This window comes from Lipotes vexillifer, unplaced genomic scaffold (genome assembly GCF_000442215.2).
Source record: "Lipotes vexillifer unplaced genomic scaffold, Lipotes_vexillifer_v1.1 scaffold479, whole genome shotgun sequence".
Lineage (NCBI taxonomy): Eukaryota > Metazoa > Chordata > Mammalia > Artiodactyla > Lipotidae > Lipotes > Lipotes vexillifer.
Window position 1 is genome coordinate 546628 of NW_006796443.1, and position 21875 is coordinate 568502.

The 21875-nt window shown below is 37.4% G+C and overlaps 1 protein-coding gene across 2 annotated transcripts in view; it reads right to left on the bottom strand.

The window, feature by feature from the left end:
* ELF1 (E74 like ETS transcription factor 1) overlaps positions 1-21875 on the bottom strand; it is a 79147-nt gene that overhangs the window by 31072 nt on the left and 26200 nt on the right. For both annotated transcript variants that reach the window (XM_007468602.1, XM_007468603.1), the window contains one exon: positions 2328-2508. In XM_007468602.1, the coding sequence (XP_007468664.1) occupies positions 2328-2508 (181 nt within the window). The remainder of the gene's footprint in view (positions 1-2327; positions 2509-21875) is intronic.

The window sequence follows — 21875 nt, forward strand, 5'->3', positions numbered from 1 at the left end:
CCCCCAAAACGGGAGAGGCCACAGAAGGGAGAGGCCCCCGTACCGCAAAAAAAAAAAAAAAAGAAAGGCAAGAGTGAAGAAACATGCAAATAGCAAATCTGATTTTCAAGATGTGGCTTATTTTCCGGATCCATTCCATACCAGTTCTGTTTTCCAGGAAGGAAGGAGCTTGTCTGCATCTCGTCATCAACTATCTTCAAGTCTAAGCCCAAGAGAGTGAAGCACTGGAAGGAAGAAATAATTCCTTCCCCTAAAGATCCAAGATCTGCTTTCCTAGTCTCCACTTCTTTGAGGGCCAGTATCTTCCTTGGCGACTAAAACCAGGAATAAACACTCCTTCAGGGGTGACCCCGGTTCCCAACCCACAAAGAGTGAAGCCTTACCCTAAGGCCTCGAGAAAGTAGGTCAGAACACACTGTGGCGAAAACCCCATTAGCTACACAACACATACATGCATAGTGGTGGTCATTCTGTTATACAAAACACGAACTACACAGTCAGTGATGAATTGAAACCTCTAATATGATTAATCCAACTGTCTTATTGATAAGCGAGAAACAAATATAGATTTATCAAAAACTTTCATTGGGTTGCTCTGAACAAAAATGTGAATATATGAGAACATGCTTTGTAAAAAATAAGAGGACAGTACAAAAACTAAGTGTTGTTCATCAACGTTATCAATGACTCAGTCACTGGGTGCATGACATAAGCAAGTCATTTAACTTCTCTAATTTCAGTTTTCTTTTTCTGCTGTGAGAATTAAATCTGTACTTTTAAAAAAATCTACTATGTTAATATGATACAATGATAAGAAGACAATGCTATTTGGGAGGTTATCTCATTCCAATCATGAGAAAATATCACAGAAATAAAATTGAGGGGCATTGTACAGTGTCTGACCAGTACTCCTCAAAAGCATCAAGGTTATGAGAGACAAGGAAAGACAGAGGAACTGTCATAGACTGGAAGTGACTAGGAAAAATTACCAACTAATTGCAATGTGAGAGTCAAGATAGGATCCTGGAATAGAAAAAGGATGTTAGTGTGAAACGCGTGGAATAAAGTCCAGGTTTAGTTGATAATACTGTGACTAATGTTAATTTCTGGTTTTTAATTTAAGAATAAATATTCAGAGCTTCCCTGGTGGCGCAGTGGTTAAGAATCTGCCTGCCAATGCAGGGGACATGGGTTCGAGCCCTGGTCTGGGAAGATCCTACATGCAGTGTAGCAACTAAGCCCATACACCACAACTACTGAGGCTGTGTGCCACAACTACTGAAGCCTGCACACCTAGAGCCTGTGCTCTGCAACAAGAGAAGCCCGCGCACCACAACAAAGAGTAGCCCCTACTCGCGAGAAAGCCCGCACGCAGCAACGAAGACCCAATGTGGCCATAAATAAATAAATAAATAAAACTAAAAAAAAAAAAAGAATAAATATTCAAATAATCTTTGCTTCTAAGTAATTAACTTTCTCAAACACCTCCAACATCTCTGGCCAAGACATATGAATGTAAATGTATAAAATTACAAATGCATGCACCAGTTTCTAAAACTGATGGAAAAAAGCACCACCTCAACACTTACATTCAGTGTGAAATATCCTACTAGTTCTGATTGAACAAATATTTTTTTCCTTTTTGTTGTTGTTGTTGTTGTTGCTTTGTTTTTTGATATATTTTTGCGTTACGCGGGCCTCTCGCTGTTGCGGCCTCTCCCGTTGCGGAGCACAGGCTCCGGACGCGCAGGCTCAGCGGCCATGGCTCACGGGCCCAGCCGCTCCGCGGCATGTGGGATCTTCCTGGACCGGGGAACAAACCCGTGTGCCCTGCATCGGCAGGCGGACCCTCAACCGCTGCGCCACCAGGGAAGCCCTGAACAAATCTTTAAACCTCGGCACCTTATCCTACATTTGGGTCACAGCCTATTTTGCTTCCTGCAGCAGCAGTAACAAAAGAATATTTCTATCTTGTGCCCTGCAAACAACCTCTCATTGTTATCAGGAGTACAGAGCTAGGAACACAAACAGTGCTCAGTGAAAATTTGGTGAACCGAGTTGGTTTGGTTCCTCTTACACACCTTCTATTTCGTCACGTTCATCTCTTGTCTATTTAGGAAAGAAGGAGGAGGAGATAGGCGAGCACCATGAAGCACAGGCAGATGAGAAAGAAAACGTCATTTCCTTCTTCCCACAGGGCTCTAGCTTCCGCCGGTTAACAGAGTTACTCAAAACCGAGTCAAGAACTTTTTACATCTCCCAAATCACAGGGCTAACCCACTGACTAAAACTATGCTGAAGGAAGGTGCTGTCAGAGACACACACACCTGTAAGGGTGATGTCGTCGTCATCCTCATCGATGATTTCCTCTTCGGCGACATCCAAGGAGCTCTCAGTGATCATGTCATTGGGCTCCTCCACACAGGCTAGACCCGCATAGCTATTGAGAATATCAGCACCAGGAACGTGTTCCACAATGACGGCAGGAAAAATAGCTGGATCGCCAAGCTGGGAGGGGTGAAGGAATAAAAGGATTAACAAAGTTTTGCTTTTGTTAAATACAGTCCAAATTATTTTACACAATTCAGTTTTCACATCATCAGCTACTCGTATATTGACAAGCGTTCTAGGATACAGAGAATATATGTCTACTAAGACCAAATAAAACTTTCATTACCAATTTTGGGTCTTAACAGCCAAGTTTTCATTGGGAAGTTCCATAAAAGTATGTTTTTAAAGCTCACTAAATTAAAAAAACTAGTATCATTAATGCATAAGAAGTGGCATACAAATGAAATACACAATTAAAATCTCAGCAAGAGTTTCTTTGACAGAAAAAAATCAGTGAGCTTAATAAATATTACACTGTCACTTGGCACACAGGCTGTGTTTAAAAACTAACTGCTTTTGATTCAAATGGGAAAATTAACTTTCACTTTCTATCTGGTTATAAGATCAGGGAAGTCGAGAACTGGAAGAACTCTAGTCTAGCCATCTCATTTTACAGATGAGGAAACTGAGGCAGAGAGGATTTTTAACAGCCTACTCAAAAATCAGTTAATTAGTCACGAAAAAATTCAACGTTATAAGTGAAAGCCAAATAAAAAAATGTTTTGAATGTACCTAAGTATACATGAATCATAATACTATATAATAAGGGTTATCTATAAAAGAATTACTTTTTAAATATAGTAAAAATGCTGACATTTATTGTTTTATATTGCTCTACTTGTCATATGGTAAGGGTTCTGTTCATTTGTCACACTTTTATAGTAACATTTCTCTGCAAATCATCATCCCCTAAACCACTAATATACACTAAACCGTCTATTGATGGAAAAAAATCGATTAAGATGTCATTAATTTCTCTTTTACTTTAAAAATTAAAAAGCTTCAGACTTTAAAAAGTTGTAAAAGTCGTACAAAGAATTCTACAATCTTCATCCACATTCCCCAAATTTTAACACTTAATCATGTCTATCATCCTCTTTCTATATTATCATTTCTATATCTATAGTTTTTCTGACTTATTTGAAAGTGGTAGACATACTGCTCCTTTAACCCTAAATACTTAAGTATATATTTTCTAAATATATGACCATTATCTTAGACAAAGATAGCACAATTATCAAAACCAGGAAAGTAACATTGATACAGTACTATTATTTAATCTATAGACCTTATTCAAATTTCTCCATCTCAGTAATGTCTTTTTTTTAAAAAATGGGAAAAAAAATTGAGATCAGGATCCTAAGTTTCATTTAGTAAATATCATGTTTCTTCATGACAACTCCTTTAATCTAGAACAATTTCTTCTCCTTTAATCTGGAGCAGTTCTTCAGTTTTTCTTTGTCTTTCATGATCTTGATACTTTGGAAGAATACAGGCCATTTGTTTCATAAAATGTCCCCCAATTTGGGTTTTTGTGATATTAACTCATCATTAGATTCAGTCTGTATTTTTGGCTAGAATAAAAAAAAAGTAATCTTGTGTCCTTTCAAATACATCTTATCAGGAGGTCAAAAAATACCTTTTTGTCCCATTACTAGTGATATTAACTTTGATCATTCAGTTAGGGTGGGGTCTACCAGGCTTCTCTACCATAAAGTTACTATTTTTCCTTTCATAATTAATAAGTATCTTATGGGAAGATAGCTCATGTAAATATCCTGTTTCTTAAAATATATATATATTGAAAATATTATTTATGATTTCATTATAACTAAGCAGCCTCAATCTTTTAAAATTAATGTTTGTAGCAGTGCACAGAAGTTAAATATTACTTCTTATATAAGAATTTAATTATCTAAATTAAATATATGGTATCATAGGTACTAAAAAGATACTATCTGCGCCTTCAAGAATATTGTGTTCTGAAATTTATAGATAACATTAATACTAAAACATATTTGGATTGCTTTATTTTAAAATGCTTCTTCCTATTTCAGAAAAGAGGAAAGTTAGTCAGAAGGAACTGGCTCTCCAAATCATAAGTTTTAAAACAGAAAGAGGCTCAAACATTACAATGTAAAACACACACAGGGAGGCACTAGAGAGAGTATGATATAGAGTAGCCAAAGTATAGTCATTGCCTTGCCCTTCTCTTTTTTGAGAGTGAATGCTGCACATGCAACCCAACTTAGCATGAGCACATGCTTGTTGACAGCACTTCTCTTCTCTCCTAAGAGCTAAACTTAAGCTCCTCGTCTTCTGACAAGGCTGAGCCCAGAGTTGAGTTAATTCTCATGATTTCATTTTAATCCGCAACAACTCCACGTACCAGGTAAGGACAGGGCTTATCATTTCTATCCACTGGCAGATAAAGAATTAGGTTAAGAAATTTACCAAAGATCACCACTAAGTCAGAGACAGAGGCACGTCGATGCAATTCACAGGAGAAGCCCTCAAATGAAAGCGAAGTATTTCTCCCTACCCACATCTATTGGCTCCTTAAGTTTGGGTAGTGAGTGTTTAGAGTGTGGCTATTACGAGGGATACCTCCAAAATTTTTTCTGAATCTATAAAGTTCCCAAGTTTCAAAGAACTACAGATACGTGCTACTACTTTCTGCCTTGTCCTATTCTCTTACTCTGTAACTGGATTGGAGCTGATGACTCTAGTCTCCAGATGTGCAGGTGTTAGAACACCCTGTCATATACCACTATAATCAATGCTACATCTACCTCAGTGCCCCTCTCCAGAAGCAACCACTCTTGCCAATTTCTTTGTTCCCTAACAGAGGCAGTCTGTGTATAATCAAGCATATTCTAATTTGCGTTAAACAATCATTTTTAATTTCAGTTCAAATTTTAAAACTGTTTAAGACAAATTTCAAACACACAAAAAGTAGAGAGAAAAAATTAGTTTCCACGGAAGCAAAAGGTTACTTAAGAATGAAAAGGGACATGTGGCTGTGTGATTTAGAGAGTGGCAACCTGTAGTAAAGAAGAAAGACTGTGAACCAGGAGACCCAAGGCCTTCTCCAATCCTACTATCATGAGCTTATCTTCCTCACTTTAAATGAAAGAAGAGCACCAGTTGATCCCAAGGGCACTTCCAGGTTTTAAGGTGTATTTTAAAGGTATGGATTTGAAAACTGCCTGTTGATAACATTACAGAAGAGATTACTTATGCTTATGGACTAAACCAGGGGGAGGGAGTCGCATGCACAAGTGGTCACAAACCTTCTGGCTTTGCTACTGCTGTTAGCTAATATTATTAGCACCAGGCATTTTGCTCATTGCTTCACATGGATTACCACCTTATTTCATCATCACAAAATCCAATTAAGGAGACACATAAGATTATCTGTTTTATACATGGGAAAATGAAGTCTCAAGGAAAAAGGAAATAATTTACTGTAAGTGGAAGACTTTTTTAAAAAAATATTTATTTATTCTTTATTTGGTTGCGTTGGGTCTTAGTTGCAGCAGGTGGGCTCCTTAGTTGTGGCTCGAGGGCTCCTTAGTTGTAGCTTGTGGCTCCTTTGTGGCATGTGGGCTCCTCAGTTGCAGCTTGCCGGCTCCTTCGTTGTGGCATGTGAACTCTTAGTTGCAGCATGCATGTGGGATCTAGTTCCCAGACCAGGTTTCAAACCCAGGCCCCCTGCATTGGGAGCTCAGAGTCCTAACCACTGCACCACCAGGGAAGTCCCCGAAAGACTCTTAAATTGACTCCAGAGTCCATGTTCTTTACCTATTCCCTATTATAACCAGCCTTAAACATGGTGCCATTTTGTTTTGGGATTGGTTTTTGTTTTTTTGGCATATTTACTTAGCTCTGTTTAGAAAAACAGAATAGGCAAGGAGCTGTGTTTGTGGTATGACTTTCAATATTATGTTTTTTCAGGGCTTCTCCAATCCAAATCTATTATAAACTATCTTGAAGGCGCAGCCAGTCCCTCTTGGTCCCCAGGGACTTCCCAGGATCACTCCCAATTCAGCCATACTGTCTTCTCCTTCTAGATATTTGCTCCTCTCATGAAAAACACAGGCCACTCTTTTCTAGTCCACTGAGATATATATTCAAAGTTGTTCATCTCTAATTTCTCCAGGGTGCTATTAATTCACATACAATAAACAGACCAACTCTGAATCTTAGGTAACAAGCCTGAACCTGTATATACAAAATAGATCTAGGAAACCCCTCTCAGGTGACTGGAAAGAATCTCTCTCCCTCTATTACCATAAACAGAAGGAAAACACACGCTCCAGAAACTCCAGCTGCTGATCTGGGCTCATGGTAAACTCCTGCCTTATAAACTGATTGACTAAACTGACTGACTAGAAAGTGAATCATCAGGAACCTAAAACTTCATAACCACACATTCTAACATTCCATATAAAGAAATGGACCCTAGCCTCTTAAATGAAAAAATTGCCAAATTCCAAATGCTGAATTTTCCTAGACATAGTTTTTTTTTTAATAAATAAAATATTGGGACTTGTATTAGTTTGCTAGAGCTGCTGTAACAAAGCACCACAGGCTAGGTGGCTAAAACAACAGACACGTATTGCCTGTCAATTCTAGAGACTACATGTCTGAAATCAAGGTGTCAGCAGGGTTGGTTCCTTCAGAGGGTTTTGAGGGAAGGATCTGCTCCAGGCCTCTCTCCTTGGCTTGTAAATGACCCTCATCATGTTCACATGGTGTTCTCCCTGTAAACGTGTGTGTCCAAGTTTTCTCTTCTTATAAAGACACTAACCATGCTGGATTAGTGGCCTACCCTATTCCAGTATAACCTCATGTTAACTAATTACATCCACAATGACCCTATTTCCAAACAAGGTCACATTCTGAGACATCAGGGGTTAGGACTGCAACATATGTATCTGGGGGGTGGAGGGCAATTCAGTCCATAACAGGACTCCATTTTATTTAGCTTTAAATCTCTCATTTGACAACCAGCTCCCTTTACCCTAAATAACCTCAATAGCTTATGGCAGTAAAGATAGATATATATATATATTCTTGTTACTATTCATAAATTAAGGTTAGACATTATTCTTCAAGTTTCTTTGCTGAAGACCATCAAACTTTATCCACCTAGTTTTTCTATATCATTTTGACCAGACTCCTTCCCAAGGTTTATTTAAAAAGAGAGTTTCAGGAAGGTCAGAGCTAGTCATAAAATGGCCACATTTCTAATAGTTAGCAATAAGATCTGTTACCTCCTTTTAAGAAATGAGGGAGTCAACACTTCACTGATGCCTGAACAAAAATATTACATTTCATTTGGCTGGCTACTTTAAAAAAATTTTTTCTCCAAATCTTTTAAATCAGCTCTAAACCCTCTCCTCATTTACATAATTAGATTAAATAAGCATCACCTCTTCAGTACCTTTTATCTGAACCAGGGACTCTCAGTAAACTACCAGTGGTTATCAACCCTGACTATATACCAGGAAACATCTAAAAATATCAGTACCTGACCCTATATGGGATCAAACAAATCAGAATATCTAAGGATGTAACCAGAGCATGTTATTGAAGCTCCTCAGGTGATTCCAATGAGTATGTAGGGGTCAGAACCACTGCTCTAAAGAATTATAAGATTCTAAACTGCATTCCCTAAATTGAATCAACTCTGATTATTTATGCCAATGTCTGAGATACTAGTAATCCAAAGAGACAAACAGTTATATTATTATGTTACGAGATCTTCTGCTGTCTGGCACTTGCAGATTATTTTCCCATTTGCTTTTGGAATAGAACTAAAATAAATCACAAATGATGGGTGAGAAGAGAGAGGGAACGCTTCTTGGAATTAAAATTTGTTAAAAATCAGAGTTATTAAAGCCTCTACTTCCACAGCAAATTAAACTGTAGTGAAAAACTGACTTTTGACTGTTTTGTAACTTTAGTGAAGATGTTAACAGGTCTGGACAGAAAAATACGTATACCGGTTTCCCTTTCTATTAATTTCAGGTAAATTTATGACATGTGATGAAAGCAAAATTTACAATTTTTTTAGCAGCAGTAATAAAAATCAAACCAAGTGTTAGCAGGAAAGAGAAACAATTCCCCAAATTTCAACATTGTCCACTATGTAGTTGCCATTTGTGGCTGATGATATATGTGGAAACACCATCAAGTTAAAAGAGAAGGAAAGTGACCAATCTGTAAGCAGTACAGTATGTTACTACCCTGAGTAGGCTTGCTTGTTTCCTCAGTATACCATGATCCAAAGCCCTAGGCAGATACTTAAGAAACTATGGATCATTAGTCCAACTCTATTAAGTAAGTTTATTCAACAAGTTTTTGGATATAAAAAAGCAAAGGAACTTTCAAATAACTTGTTTGCCAAGCTTCTCCAATAGCAGAGCTCAATCTGGTCTGCACTGTTGTGAAACGTCCTCCCGATCCCCTACGAAACAGCTTAAAATGAAGTATCTATCAAATGTTTTCCTAAACAAAAAGCTGGTTAAAAACAGTCTTTAAAAATTTCCCCAATGGAGGGACTTCCCTGGTGGTCCAGTGGTTAAGGCTCCATGCTTCCACTGCAGGGGGCCAGGTTCGATTCCTGGTCTCCTGGTTGGGGAACTAAAATCCCGCATGCCCTACAGCGGGCGCGGCTAAAAGAAAAAAGAAAAGAAAAAATTCCCCAATGGAGATAATCCTCTTTAAAGATAAGATGCTAAATGAGCACCTTTCCAGTAGTTTATACCATCTCTCTGCCTCTGGTCAAGGCGATACCAGGAGTGGGGTATGGGAGATACCTTCAGTATCTCCCATTCCAAAAAACATGCAAACTAAGCACAGTGCACTTGTAAAAACTTATCTTGTGCCCTCTCTTCCAATCAGAATGCTGTCCCGAAGCCTCATCCTATGAAGACACTGCTTTGAAATGACTTCCTCCACCTTTGATTTAAAAAACAAAAACCCTACCCCTTACTCTATCAGGACACAATCTGACACTATTTACCATGCAGCAAATGCACCAGAAATACACATGGTGATAACAGGGTATAACAGTAACTACTCAGGCCCTACAGTCAGAATGACCCTATTTAAGGCCAGACTGCACACCATGCCCTGGGTGCTTGAACTCAGGCAAATTATTTAGTCTCTCTAGGATTTAGTTTTTGTGTCCATCTAAAATACGAATAATAATATCTTCTAGAGTTGTTGTAAAAATTCAAAAACATGTAAATACATCACTTATACTGCATGGCATATAGCAAGCATTCAATGAATTTTTCTGATGATCAAAAACCTTCAATATTTGACTTAGATAAAAATAAACACTCTTAAAACTTGACTTACTATATATACATATATACAAACACACAAATCAAATCATCACATTGTATACACCTTAAACAATGTTATATGTAATAAAGTTGGGGGGGCAGGGCTTGGCTTACTACAATCTTACATTGACAGGCATGGTTTTTTGTTTTGTGTTGTTTTTTAATTTGGCTTCACCACTTGGCATGTGGGATCTTACTTCCCTGACCAGGGATCGAACCCACGCCCTCCACATTGGAAGCACGGAGTCTTAACCACTGGACCACAAGGGAAGTCCCTTTTGTTTTTAGTAAGAAGAGTCCTTTTAGAAAACTGGTGCATGAAACATAAACCATCTATTCCCAGCAACAACCATTTAGCTCCAACTAAAAGCAAAAGCTGGATACATATGTGTGTTCACTTTGTGAAAATTTATCAAACTGTACACTTATGATTTGTGCATCTTTGTGTTTATGCTATACTTCAATAAAAAGTTTAAAAAGCAGAGGTCCATATCATGGGAGAAAAAGAACCTGAAAATACCTTCAACTCACTATACTCTAGTTCTCTCAGCTCTGAGCACTATTCTCAGGCAGAAGTGAAAGCAGAGCAGTTAGGGGGAGGAGACTGGGACCAGATCAAACACTAGGATGGTCTTCCTTCATCCCCTCCTACGAACCATAATAATATTAAAGAAAATCTCTAGACACAGCACATCTAGGTGGATATACACGCACAATATTAGGGTGACTGGTGAACGAAATGAGTCAAAATTAAAATCCTTCATACAAGTTCCCGTGGTACATTTTTAAAAAATTATTTTGGGGAATAGATTTATATATGAACATATTTATATTCCAAGAGTATAAAACACTACTGTCCCCCTTTCTATATAGTTCCCCATCCCCAATAGCTACCACTGTTACCAATTTCCAAAGTGCATTTTAAATGATTTCAGGAATTAATGTATTATATAAAACAAGCCAGGATTGTATAGCTGGTCTCTGAGACTCAGCACTAAGTTCTTGTGAAGGATTCCTCACAGCCAGATTCCTGGCATACTTTGAAAATCTGTCATTAAAACAGCTTTATTATCTGCAAATGAGAATACTTCTGTTGATTGACTCAAGCTCTCTTTATAGGAGCTTATCCCTTCTAGTCTTATTTTAAAAGAAAATGAAAAGCACTTTTAGCAATCAGGCAGAAAAGTCTTAAGGAGCTGCAGTGCACATTACCCAACACACTGGTCTAACTTATAAACAGTTTTCCTGACTGAAAGTGTAGTACATGAATCTAATTTAAAAATTTTTAAATATGTAAATGTACTAGGGAGAAAATAAAAATCCTATTGTATTTATCACAATTGTAATCCCTATAAAAGGCTATTTACTTAATATTCTTCCAGATTCTCTCTTTCATTCAAAATTCCTTTTATCTCTTATATCTCTCCTAGCATAATGGTTAAGATTTTGGACTTTCTCAAGTCAAAGACTCAACTCCAATGCAGGTGCTGCCACTTTACAGTTGTGTTTCTGGGCAATACTCATTCCTTCATTCAAACCTCTCGAGATTCCTCTTTACAAAGACTTCCCTTATTCATAAAATGGGGGAAACAGTTGCCATACTGTACCAGGGTTTATTGTGAGGATCGAGAGAATGCACATCACAGGACTTGGTAAAGCTAAGAGACAATAAATATTACCTCATATAGTTAAACAAAATACCCATCTTGAAATTAGCCTATTGTTCATGTGTGTATGCATATACTGTGCCAGTTTTTGGCATCAGTGTTATACTGGGTCTGTAAAAATGAATTAGGGAACTTCTCTCTCTGAACTGAAACTGTTTAAATGATTCACTAAAGTTTAAGATAACTCACCCACGAAAGTCTTTGGGCCTACCAGTTTTATGCTTATGGAGATTGTTCCCTGGCAATTTCCTCAGGTTTTGTTGTTGTTGTTACTAGTACATTTTCATTTTAAACAAAACACCAAACATTGATTACTAACATTCCAAAAACTTAAAAATACTTCAATGCACTAGCTAAAGCAGTATATAAAATCCCTACACAGTTCTGCATCATCTCTTAATAGAAATATAAACAAATCAAGTTCTGTCAAAAAAATTAATGAGGAAATAAACAGATAATAAGACAAATCATGTACTAACTGATATTCTAAAAGAATGTTATTAAACTAGGATGGGACTTCCCTGGTGGCGCAGTGGTTAAGAACCTGCCTGCCAATGCAGGGGACATGGGTTCGAGCCCTGGTCCGGGAAGATCCCACATGCCGCGGAGCAACTAAGCCCGTGCGCCACAACTACTGAAGCCCACACCCCTAGAACTCATGCTCCACAAGAGAAGCCACCACAATGAGAAGCCCGTGCACCACAACAAAGAGTAGCCCCCTCTCGCCGCAAACTAGAGAAAGCCCCCGCGCAGAAACAAAGACCCAACGCAGCCAAAAATAAATAATTTTTTTTTCCTTTTTTGAAAAGAATAGGAATCTAGATACCTTTAGTAAATAAGCCAGGTTATTTTGAACAATACTCTGGGTACCTTTGTAACCCTGCTCTAGGAATCTATTACAGGATTCTAATATAGTGCTTCTAGTTATCCAGTAATAAATTCAAGATAATAGTCTACTACAGGAAATAGAAAGAACACTGTATTGCAGGTTGATTTGTGAGAATCAAAGCGTACGTGGAGAAGACTCTGTAAACTATAAACGGCTCTACACAATGTTAGGCAGTGTTATTTTTACACTTTACTCAACAATACAGCAGGTAATGTTTTCTTGGCACACAGGTAAACATCCAAAGCAGCATCAAGGCACAAAATTTTAATACATGCTTCTATCAGTCCCCTCAGTTCTCCAATATCCTAGGTTTTCATGGATTACGTACCTTTTATACCATGATGTAGATAAATATTCTGTTACAGCCAGGGGCTTGGTATAAGGGAAAAATGATTCAAATTCCTGGTAATTAACATAGTCAAAGTCCTTCCTTAATCTGATTAAAAAGGAACTCATTACAATGTTGTATCCTCCAGTCTCTATTTTTGAGAGCTCCTCACTAAACAATAAAATAGAATAAAGTAAAAAATAAAACGATATTCTTAATGTGGTGGCGATGGTGGTGGTGGTGATGATGAAAGCAGTTACTATGTTAAGCACTTCACATGGCTTATGCCAGTTAACCCACAACACTGTGCTGTTGTTTTGTTGCCACTGGTCAGCCAGAGGCAGAGCTGAAATCTGAACCCAGGCAATCTGACTCCAGAGTCCACAAGTACAGGATCCTACAGATAAATTATAGTCATAATAAAAGTTTCATCTCAGCTAAAGTGTGGGTTTAAAAATATATATATATATATATTTTTTTTTTTTTCTTAATGTACACTGTGTTAGAGCTACAGCTGAAAAATTCTGTTTTATTTCTGTTGACTCCAGTAGAGATGAGTGTTTCTGAAGAAGCCTTTTCTCTTGCACAGCACCATGAAAAACAGAAAGGTCTAAGTAAAATGGTCTTTTCTCCAGACTTCCCCAAGATAATGTCTGAAATTCCACTGTAAACCCCTGTGGAGTTGATTTAGCTAAGTCTAATCTCATTTTAGGTCTTTTACGACAATTGGCCTTCTTTAGTCTTTGCCCAGAGTTTTCTTTTTTCAGTCAGGATAAATTACAACTTGGCCATGCATCTCAAAAAAGTAAAATAATCACTGAAAACAATCTTAGTTATTTTTACTAGAGTGCCCACTTTAAAAGCTTAATATATTGGGGGGGGTGTGTGTGTGTGTGTGTATCTGTGTGTGTGTGTGTGTGTGTGTGTGTGTGGCTAAGTATGAACAGAATCAATTACGAGGTTAAAAAAAAAGGTAAATTTTAGGAGGTGTAGTAAATTTTAACCAGGCTTAAATGTTTACTTGCAAACTAACTAGGCAACATCACAACAGTCAGTACCAGACTGATAAATGTTTTAAACATGCAGATTCTGTATAACTCAAAGAATTTAAGTAAAATCATAATTAAAGAGGTAATTCCTACTCCTAAAAGATGAACTTTGACAAGAATCATATATATGCACAACTCGTAGAATAAAATGAGCCAGGGCATTCGTCAATATAGGCAGTTTAGCTACAACAAAGCCTTTTCCAGAATCAAAAGTCACACTAGATGATCATAGACAATGACAGAAATTAGAGCCACTGCAAAAAATTGAACTCCAGATCAAACTACATCAAAATAAACTTAACATGCTACAATGTTAAAGGAGAGTGCGCCCCTACAGAATGAATCTCCCAGATTTTTAAAATCCTGAATGATAAGTTTGTTGGCTTATTCTAGAAACAAGTCAGTCATTCTCAACTATCAAAGAAAAAATAGGAAAACTTTAAAAAAAAAAAGGGTGAATGTATTTGTCTATCTGGTATCCAAGTCATAAAAATTGCCTTCATTACCTCACTTATCCAAAACAACTGAGTGATGCAGAGTACACAGTGCAACACTACAAACCTTAATGCCTTTTCTTGATTTACCTCAGGTCATTAATACAGCAACTGCCACATTTATTGACTACTTCCTTTGTGCTACACTCTTGCTGAATGTTTTACATAAACATTGACTGCTCATAACCTTGGGAAGTAACTTTCACTTTTGGTGGAGGAAATCAAAGCGCAGTGAAATTTAAAATCTTGTCTGAAATCATACAGCTAGTAAGCTGTGGAGCCTCATCCCCAAGCTGATACTCTTGATGCTACATCACAAAGACTCTTAATTGACAAGAGGAGGGAACAGATGAAACAGATAAGCTCACAAACGTATCACCAAGTCATTACAATTCTTCTTTCCAAGAAAAGAACTGCCTAATATTGAGAATTTTGGTTATAACCGTGTTAAAAAAAAATCCTGCCTGTATTCTAACTTACTTGATATTAGGCATATTAGATTTATGAACATTATTAAGGGTATCACTTTGTTAAATTCACACTTTAACAAACCATTAACAATCAGTTTTTTTCCTTTAATTTATCAGTTTTCTTTTTATTTCACTAAATCAGAGGACATTATCTTCATCAGTATTCTCTAAATAGTACTGAAGGTGACCATGGCTTTAAAAACAGGAAAGGCCAGTAACACAGTAACACCACCTGTATATATAGTGGCTTATCCTTTACGTGTTATGTGTTAAGTGAAACAGAAAGGGGGCAAAAAATGTCAAGATTACATAGCTAAACTGAGATACATCAAAGAGGTACTAATTTCCTTACTTACTCAGCAAGGGTGCTCTAGGTGATGGAGTACTATCTGGGAGAACAGAGACTGCTAAGACTATCCTCAAAAAAAACTGACCAACACAAACCTCACTGAAAAAATAGCTTCTCCTGAAAGGTATACAGAGTGGATAAATACAATGTGGTATTATCCATACAATGGAACATTATTCAATAACAAAAAGGAGGTACTTGTTCATGCTACAACCCTGAAAACCCTCTACTAAGTCAAAGAAGTCAGTCATAGGAGATCACATACCGTATGCCACTTATAAGAAATGTCCAGAATAGTCAAATCCATAGAGACAAAAAGTAGATTAGTGGTTGCTAATGGCTAGGAGTGGGGGAAAGAATAGGGCACGACCGCTAATGAGTAGAGGTTTCTTTTCGGGATAATTAAGATGTTTGAAAGCTGATTATGGTGATGGATGCCGTTTATATACTAGATGTGTAATGAATTACACACTTTAAATAGGTGAATTATATGCCATATAAATTATATCTCAATAAAACTGTTATTTAGGAAATTCCCTGGCGGTCCAGTGGTTAGGACTTGGTGTTTTCACTGCTGAGAGCCCAGGTTCAATCCCTGGTCAGGGAACTAAGATTCCGAGTGCGGTGCGGCCAAAACAAATAAACAATAAAAAGCAAAAACAAAACAAACTGTTGTTTTAAAAAAAAGAAATACACAGGTTTATCAGGCACAAAGACTGTCAACCTGTAACTACACTAACAAATTAACTAGAATGAATAACATTTTCTTTTTGCTAACATAACAAACGCAAAGTATAATAATTCTTCCACATTTAAAACTACTTTTTTACCACTTACACGTATTAGTGGCTGGAATTATCCAAATATAGTTGTTTAAGGCACAAGCTGGTTGCAATTCCCAGCTTTAGCATTTACAGGCAAGTTGTTCCCCTTCTCGGAACCTCACTTTACTCTTCTGTAAATTGAGAATTAGAATACCTATTTCATCAGGTTGTTGTAAGAATTAACTAGGACAATCCCTGTAAAGCACAAAGTACGCAGAACAAAATGCTAAGTAAACATCAGTTACTAAAATTCAGCACTGAATGTTTCTGGAGCCAGACCAGTCCATGTCCTACCCTATGCAATGATCTCATCCATATTCATTTTTAAGACGTTGTCATGGAGCCTCTGTGTGATGGCTGGGGGACACTTAGAGGAAGACTCTGCAAAAGAAAGTGATAGTAAGTTCCTGCTCTCCTCACCAACTCTTCTTTCTTAACAACCATCAGCTTCCTTGCTGCCGGTAGTTGGCAGCGAGATAAACCAGGCCAAACTCTAGGCCACAGGCAGGGTTGGCCCTTCACATAACCTGAAGAGGGCCTTAGGCCTTATGCAAAGTCAGACTTTTCCCAAAGATAATAAGGCTTGTAATGGGGGCTCTATAGCATAATTCCTTTGATGAAGGCTTTTCCAAATGTACAGAAAAGAAACAAGCAATCTCTGTATGTTAGTTTCACAGATGGTCAAACTTTTAATGGGTCTGATAAATCTGACCTGGCAAGATTAAGAATGAGGACAACAGGAACAGATAGACTGGTCAATATAATCTGGAACTGTATGTAAATAACAGAGGCTCTACCATGTCCACACACAGGTTAGTAGCCTCATTCCAACTTCCTGTCTCCACAACACTGGTGCTGTTACACACAGAACACTGTCAACACATTCCTTCTACTCTAAGGTACGCTAACTCCCTGGCCTAACAGAATTTTACCATTTCAGCTAGAAAATGGCAGGTTGATGTGATCTATATTTTTCTCAGTCTACAAAATACAAATTCGTTCTCAAGATACAACCATGTTAAAAACTCCCTCTCTACAACTTGAACGAGTCTCCCAAGAAACATGAAAACTCTAAATGGATATTTACTTACTGATAATTTCAATAACAAATTTTAAGTCATTTGAGGTAGTTCTCACTAAACACATTTAACACAATAGTTCTAAATACATTTTCAAGAAAAAAACTCCATGAATATTTGTTTCTGGTCTTGGAATTGTGGTGACATGCCATACTGCCCATGCACTAAGTGAGAATGTGGACACACAGGTCCCACAAAAAAAAGTACTGTAGTCAGTACAGTGGGGCAGGATATCACCTCTCATTCAAAGGCCTTCTGATGGAATGGGAGAAAATACTGGCAAATGAAGCAACTGACAAAGGATTAATCTCCAAAATTTACAAGCAGCTCATGCAGCTCAATATCAAAAAAAAACAAACAACCCAATCCAAAAATGGGCAGAAGACCTAAACAGACATTTCACCAAAGAAGATATACAGATTGCCAACAAACACATGAAAGAATACTCAACATCATTAATCATTAGAGAAATGCAAATCAAAACTACAATGCGGTATCACCTCACACCAGTCAGAATGGGCATCATCAAAAAATCTACAAACAATAAATGCTGGAGAGGGTGTGGAGAAAAGGAAACACTCTTGCATTGCTGGTGGGAATGTACATTGATACAGCCACTATGGAGAACAGTATGGAGGTTCCTTAAAAAACTAAAAATAGAACTACCATATGACCCAGCAATCCCACTACTGGGCATATACCCTGAGAAAACCATAATTCAGAAAGAGTCATGTACCACAATGTTCATTGCAGCTCTATTTACAATAGCCAGGACATGGAAGCAACCTAAGTGTCTGTCGACAGATGAGTGGATAAAGAAGATGTGGCACATATCTGCAATGGAATATTACTCAGCCATAAAAAGGAACAAACTGAGTTATTTGTAGTGAGGTGGATGGACTTATATGGGGGGAAAAAAAAAAGTGGTCATGAAGAACCCAGGGGCAAGACAGGAATAAAGACACAGACCTACTGGAGAATGGACTTGAGGACACGGGGAGGGGGAAGGGTAAGCTGCGACAAAGTGAGAGAGTGGCATGGACATTTACACACTACCAAATGTAAAATTGACAGCTAGTGAGAAGCAGCCGCATAGCACAGGAGATCAGCTCAGTGCTTTGTGACCACCTGGAGGGGTGGGATAGGGAGCGTGGGAGGGAGGGAGACGCAAGAGGGAAGAGATATGGGGATATATGTATATGTATAGACTTTGTTATAAAGCAGAAACCAACACACCTTTGTAAAGCAATTATACTCCAATAAAGATGTTAACAAAACAAAAGCAAAACAAACAAACCAAAAGAAAGGCCTTCTGATGTAATAAGGGCCATAACTGAACAGATATAGATCCCCCACCATTTTACCAACAAGATTAAGAGAAGGAAGAAAAAACTTTAAGAGGATTCAACCAATAAATATATTATAAATGATGTTAAAGGCATGGGGAATATTAAGGCGGGGAGGCAACCCTTTCTTCAAGTAGTTTAGCACTTATCTGGGAAATTAATAATGTATATATAAAAATTTAACATGGCAAATGTATGATAATGACATTAAGTCATATAGGAATAACAGGATGAAGTTGTTAATTCTGGAAGGGATGATTTTAAGATAAGTTCCTGGAATAAGTAGGTTTTGTCCTAAAATCTTGAAAGATGATTAGAACTTAAACAGGTAACAGGTATGAATGTGGAAGATCAAACAGTGGGGAAGCAGAAAAGCATTTGGGAAAATCATACAGTAGGCTGGCAAAACTAATGTAGTACAAGAAAGAAAGGAGCATGAAACAGTCACACTATGAAAAGCTTCTAACCGTAAGTTAAGGTGTTTGGTTTGATCATACAGCCAAGAGAAATACATCAAAAGTTCTGGTACAGTCCACTGTTCTGAAACACTTCCTCTTCTTCATCTGTCAGATAAACTGGATCTTCCTTCAAGGTCCAGTTCAAATGTAATTTCCATGGTGAAGCTTTCCCAAAGTTGCAGTGCCGTCAAAGGCTCCTTTCTCTGTATCCACAGCACTCTGTGCTGACCTCTGTTACACTGGGTAGTGATTGCCAAACACTGAATGAGAATTAACGGGCAGCTTGGTGAAAAGACAACAGTTTACACTTTAGCTTCTAGGAATCAGCAGAGTGAGCCAATTTACACCCTAAGAACGAAAGTCATAAGACCACCTTCTTACATTGGGATGGGATTCTATAAAAATATTTGTTTTACTTTCCCTAGCATGTCATCAAGGTTCTCCCTAGGGAGCTAGGTCTGTTAAGCACAAATAACTATGATTTGCTAAGTTCTACTTTTAGAACCAACAACTGAAAAAACATATAGTGTAATGATATTTCAAAATTATACAAAGCATTAAACTAACAGCTGTTTTTCACTCAATTAACTTCTGGAATATTTGAGCATATAGTCAAGTTTCCTTCTCTTTAGATACTTAGGTCCACAACCTTCAGCTTTCTTTTTATCTCATACATTCACCAGGCAAACATACCTGTTCAATAAGGTCAAACCAAGGCACTTTCAAATAAAAGTATACTGTAATTCAATACCGACAGTGTTGCTCTCCCACAGAAGTACCTCACTCTCACCTACAAATAGGCCCAGTTTGGAATGGATCGCAAGAACAGACTTCTAAATGGCTTGTCAGCAACAACAATATTGATATTTCTTTTCCAACACCCCTTTCCTCATCCCTGCCCAAGGTCTTCCAAGCAATTCTGAAAAGAGTATGAATTGATATAAGGGAAAATGATCAAGGTGGTGGCAACCACACATTAATGGTGTCAGTTTCTTTAGACGACTACATTAATAACCACAGACCATAACTAAAAACAGGAAATACATTCTAATCTGGTACCTTCAAACAGTGATTTTATAAAGACCAACCAATTAAACCAATATAGGATCATAAAACAGAACAAATTATTTTAAAGATTCAAATACTTAACTTTGAAAAGTCAAAATCCCAACAGAGTTATGTAACTTAACAAGTCAGTTCTAAAATTCATTCAAAACTCTATCCCAATTTTGGGGGGGAAGAATATCTTTATCAGATATCAAATCTATGAAGTGATACTAATGAAAGCAATGTGAGATTGGCACAATACAAAACAGGTAAATGGAATAAAATACACTAGGGCAAGTTCAAAACTAAAGTCTATACATATGGTAATTTAGTATACAACAGAGGCAGCAGTCTAAGTGTGGAAATCATAAAACACTCAATAAATGGTGAAGGGCCAATATCCCCATTTGTGGGAGAGGAGAGTTGTCAGATCCCTATACCTCACATGCTACAAAAGTAGATTTCAGGGCTTCCCTGGTGGTGCAGTGGTTAAGAATCCACCTGCCAATGCAGGGGACACAGGTTCGAGCCCTGGTCCAGGAAGATCCTACATGCCGCAGAGCAACTAAGCCCATACTCTACAACTACTGAGCCCGCGCTCTAGAGCCCGCGAGCCACAACTACCGAAGCCCACTAGCCTAGAGCCCGTGTTCTGCAACAAGAAAAGCCACCGCAGTGAGAAGCCCACGCGCCGCAACTAGAGAAAGCCCACACACAGCAACGAAGACCCAACACAACCAAAAATAAATAAAATAAAATAAATTATTTTTTTTTAAAAAGTAGATTTCATATGGACTAAGGAGTTAAACCTATAAAATATACTAGAAGAAAATATAAGAGAATATTTAATAGTTTTAGGGGTAAGGAAAGCTTTCCTAAACGAAAATCACCAAAAAAATTGGTAAATTTTACGACATAAATATTTAAAATTTCTATAGGGCACAAGATACCATATTGTTAAAAGACAGTACCAGATTGGGACAAAATATCTGCATCACATGTCATAAAAAGACAATGACTCTGATGTAAACTCATAATATATAAAGAACTCCTACCAGGCAAAAGGATATTATTAATTCAAAGAAAATTCAAATAAACAATAAATAAAGCTAGTGGAACAATCCCACAACCTCAATACTAGTAGTCAAGAAAATGCAAATTAAATGGTAAAATGTAATTTTTTTAATGTAATTTTTTTCACCCAAAAGACTGAACGAAAAAAGGATTTCTGTTAGTGATGGTTTGAAAAATATACTGTTAGTGGTAGCAGAAACTGATACAGTTTTTTGAATATACTTTTAGTAAACTCAGTAATTCTACTTTTAAAAATTTACTACAGAAATAGTCATACAAGTGTACAAAGATACACTACACATTTCATGCGTGTGCACGTGAAGTAATAAAATGACAGTGCTCAGTAAATATTACTGTGTGCCAGGCACAGTTCTAAGAACTTTATATACATCAACACATTTAATTTTCACAACCCAAACTACAATATCAAGTCTGTTATTATGATCCCTGTTTTGCAGATAAGGAAACTAAGACACAGGGAGGTTAAGTAACTTGCCCAAGGTCACAGAGAAAATAAGTAGTGGAGCAAAGATTCAAATCCAGGTGCTCTGACTCCAATATATACTCTACAACTACTGAGCCCGCGCTCTAGAGCCCGCGAGCCACAACTACCGAAGCCCACTAGCCTAGAGCCCGTGTTCTGCAACAAGAAAAGCCACCGCAGTGAGAAGCCCACGCGCCGCAACTAGAGAAAGCCCACACACAGCAACGAAGACCCAACACAACCAAAAATAAATAAAATAAAATAAATTATTTTTTTTTAAAAAGTAGATTTCATATGGACTAAGGAGTTAAACCTATAAAATATACTAGAAGAAAATATAAGAGAATATTTAATAGTTTTAGGGGTAAGGAAAGCTTTCCTAAACGAAAATCACCAAAAAAATTGGTAAATTTTACGACATAAATATTTAAAATTTCTATAGGGCACAAGATACCATATTGTTAAAAGACAGTACCAGATTGGGACAAAATATCTGCATCACATGTCATAAAAAGACAATGACTCTGATGTAAACTCATAATATATAAAGAACTCCTACCAGGCA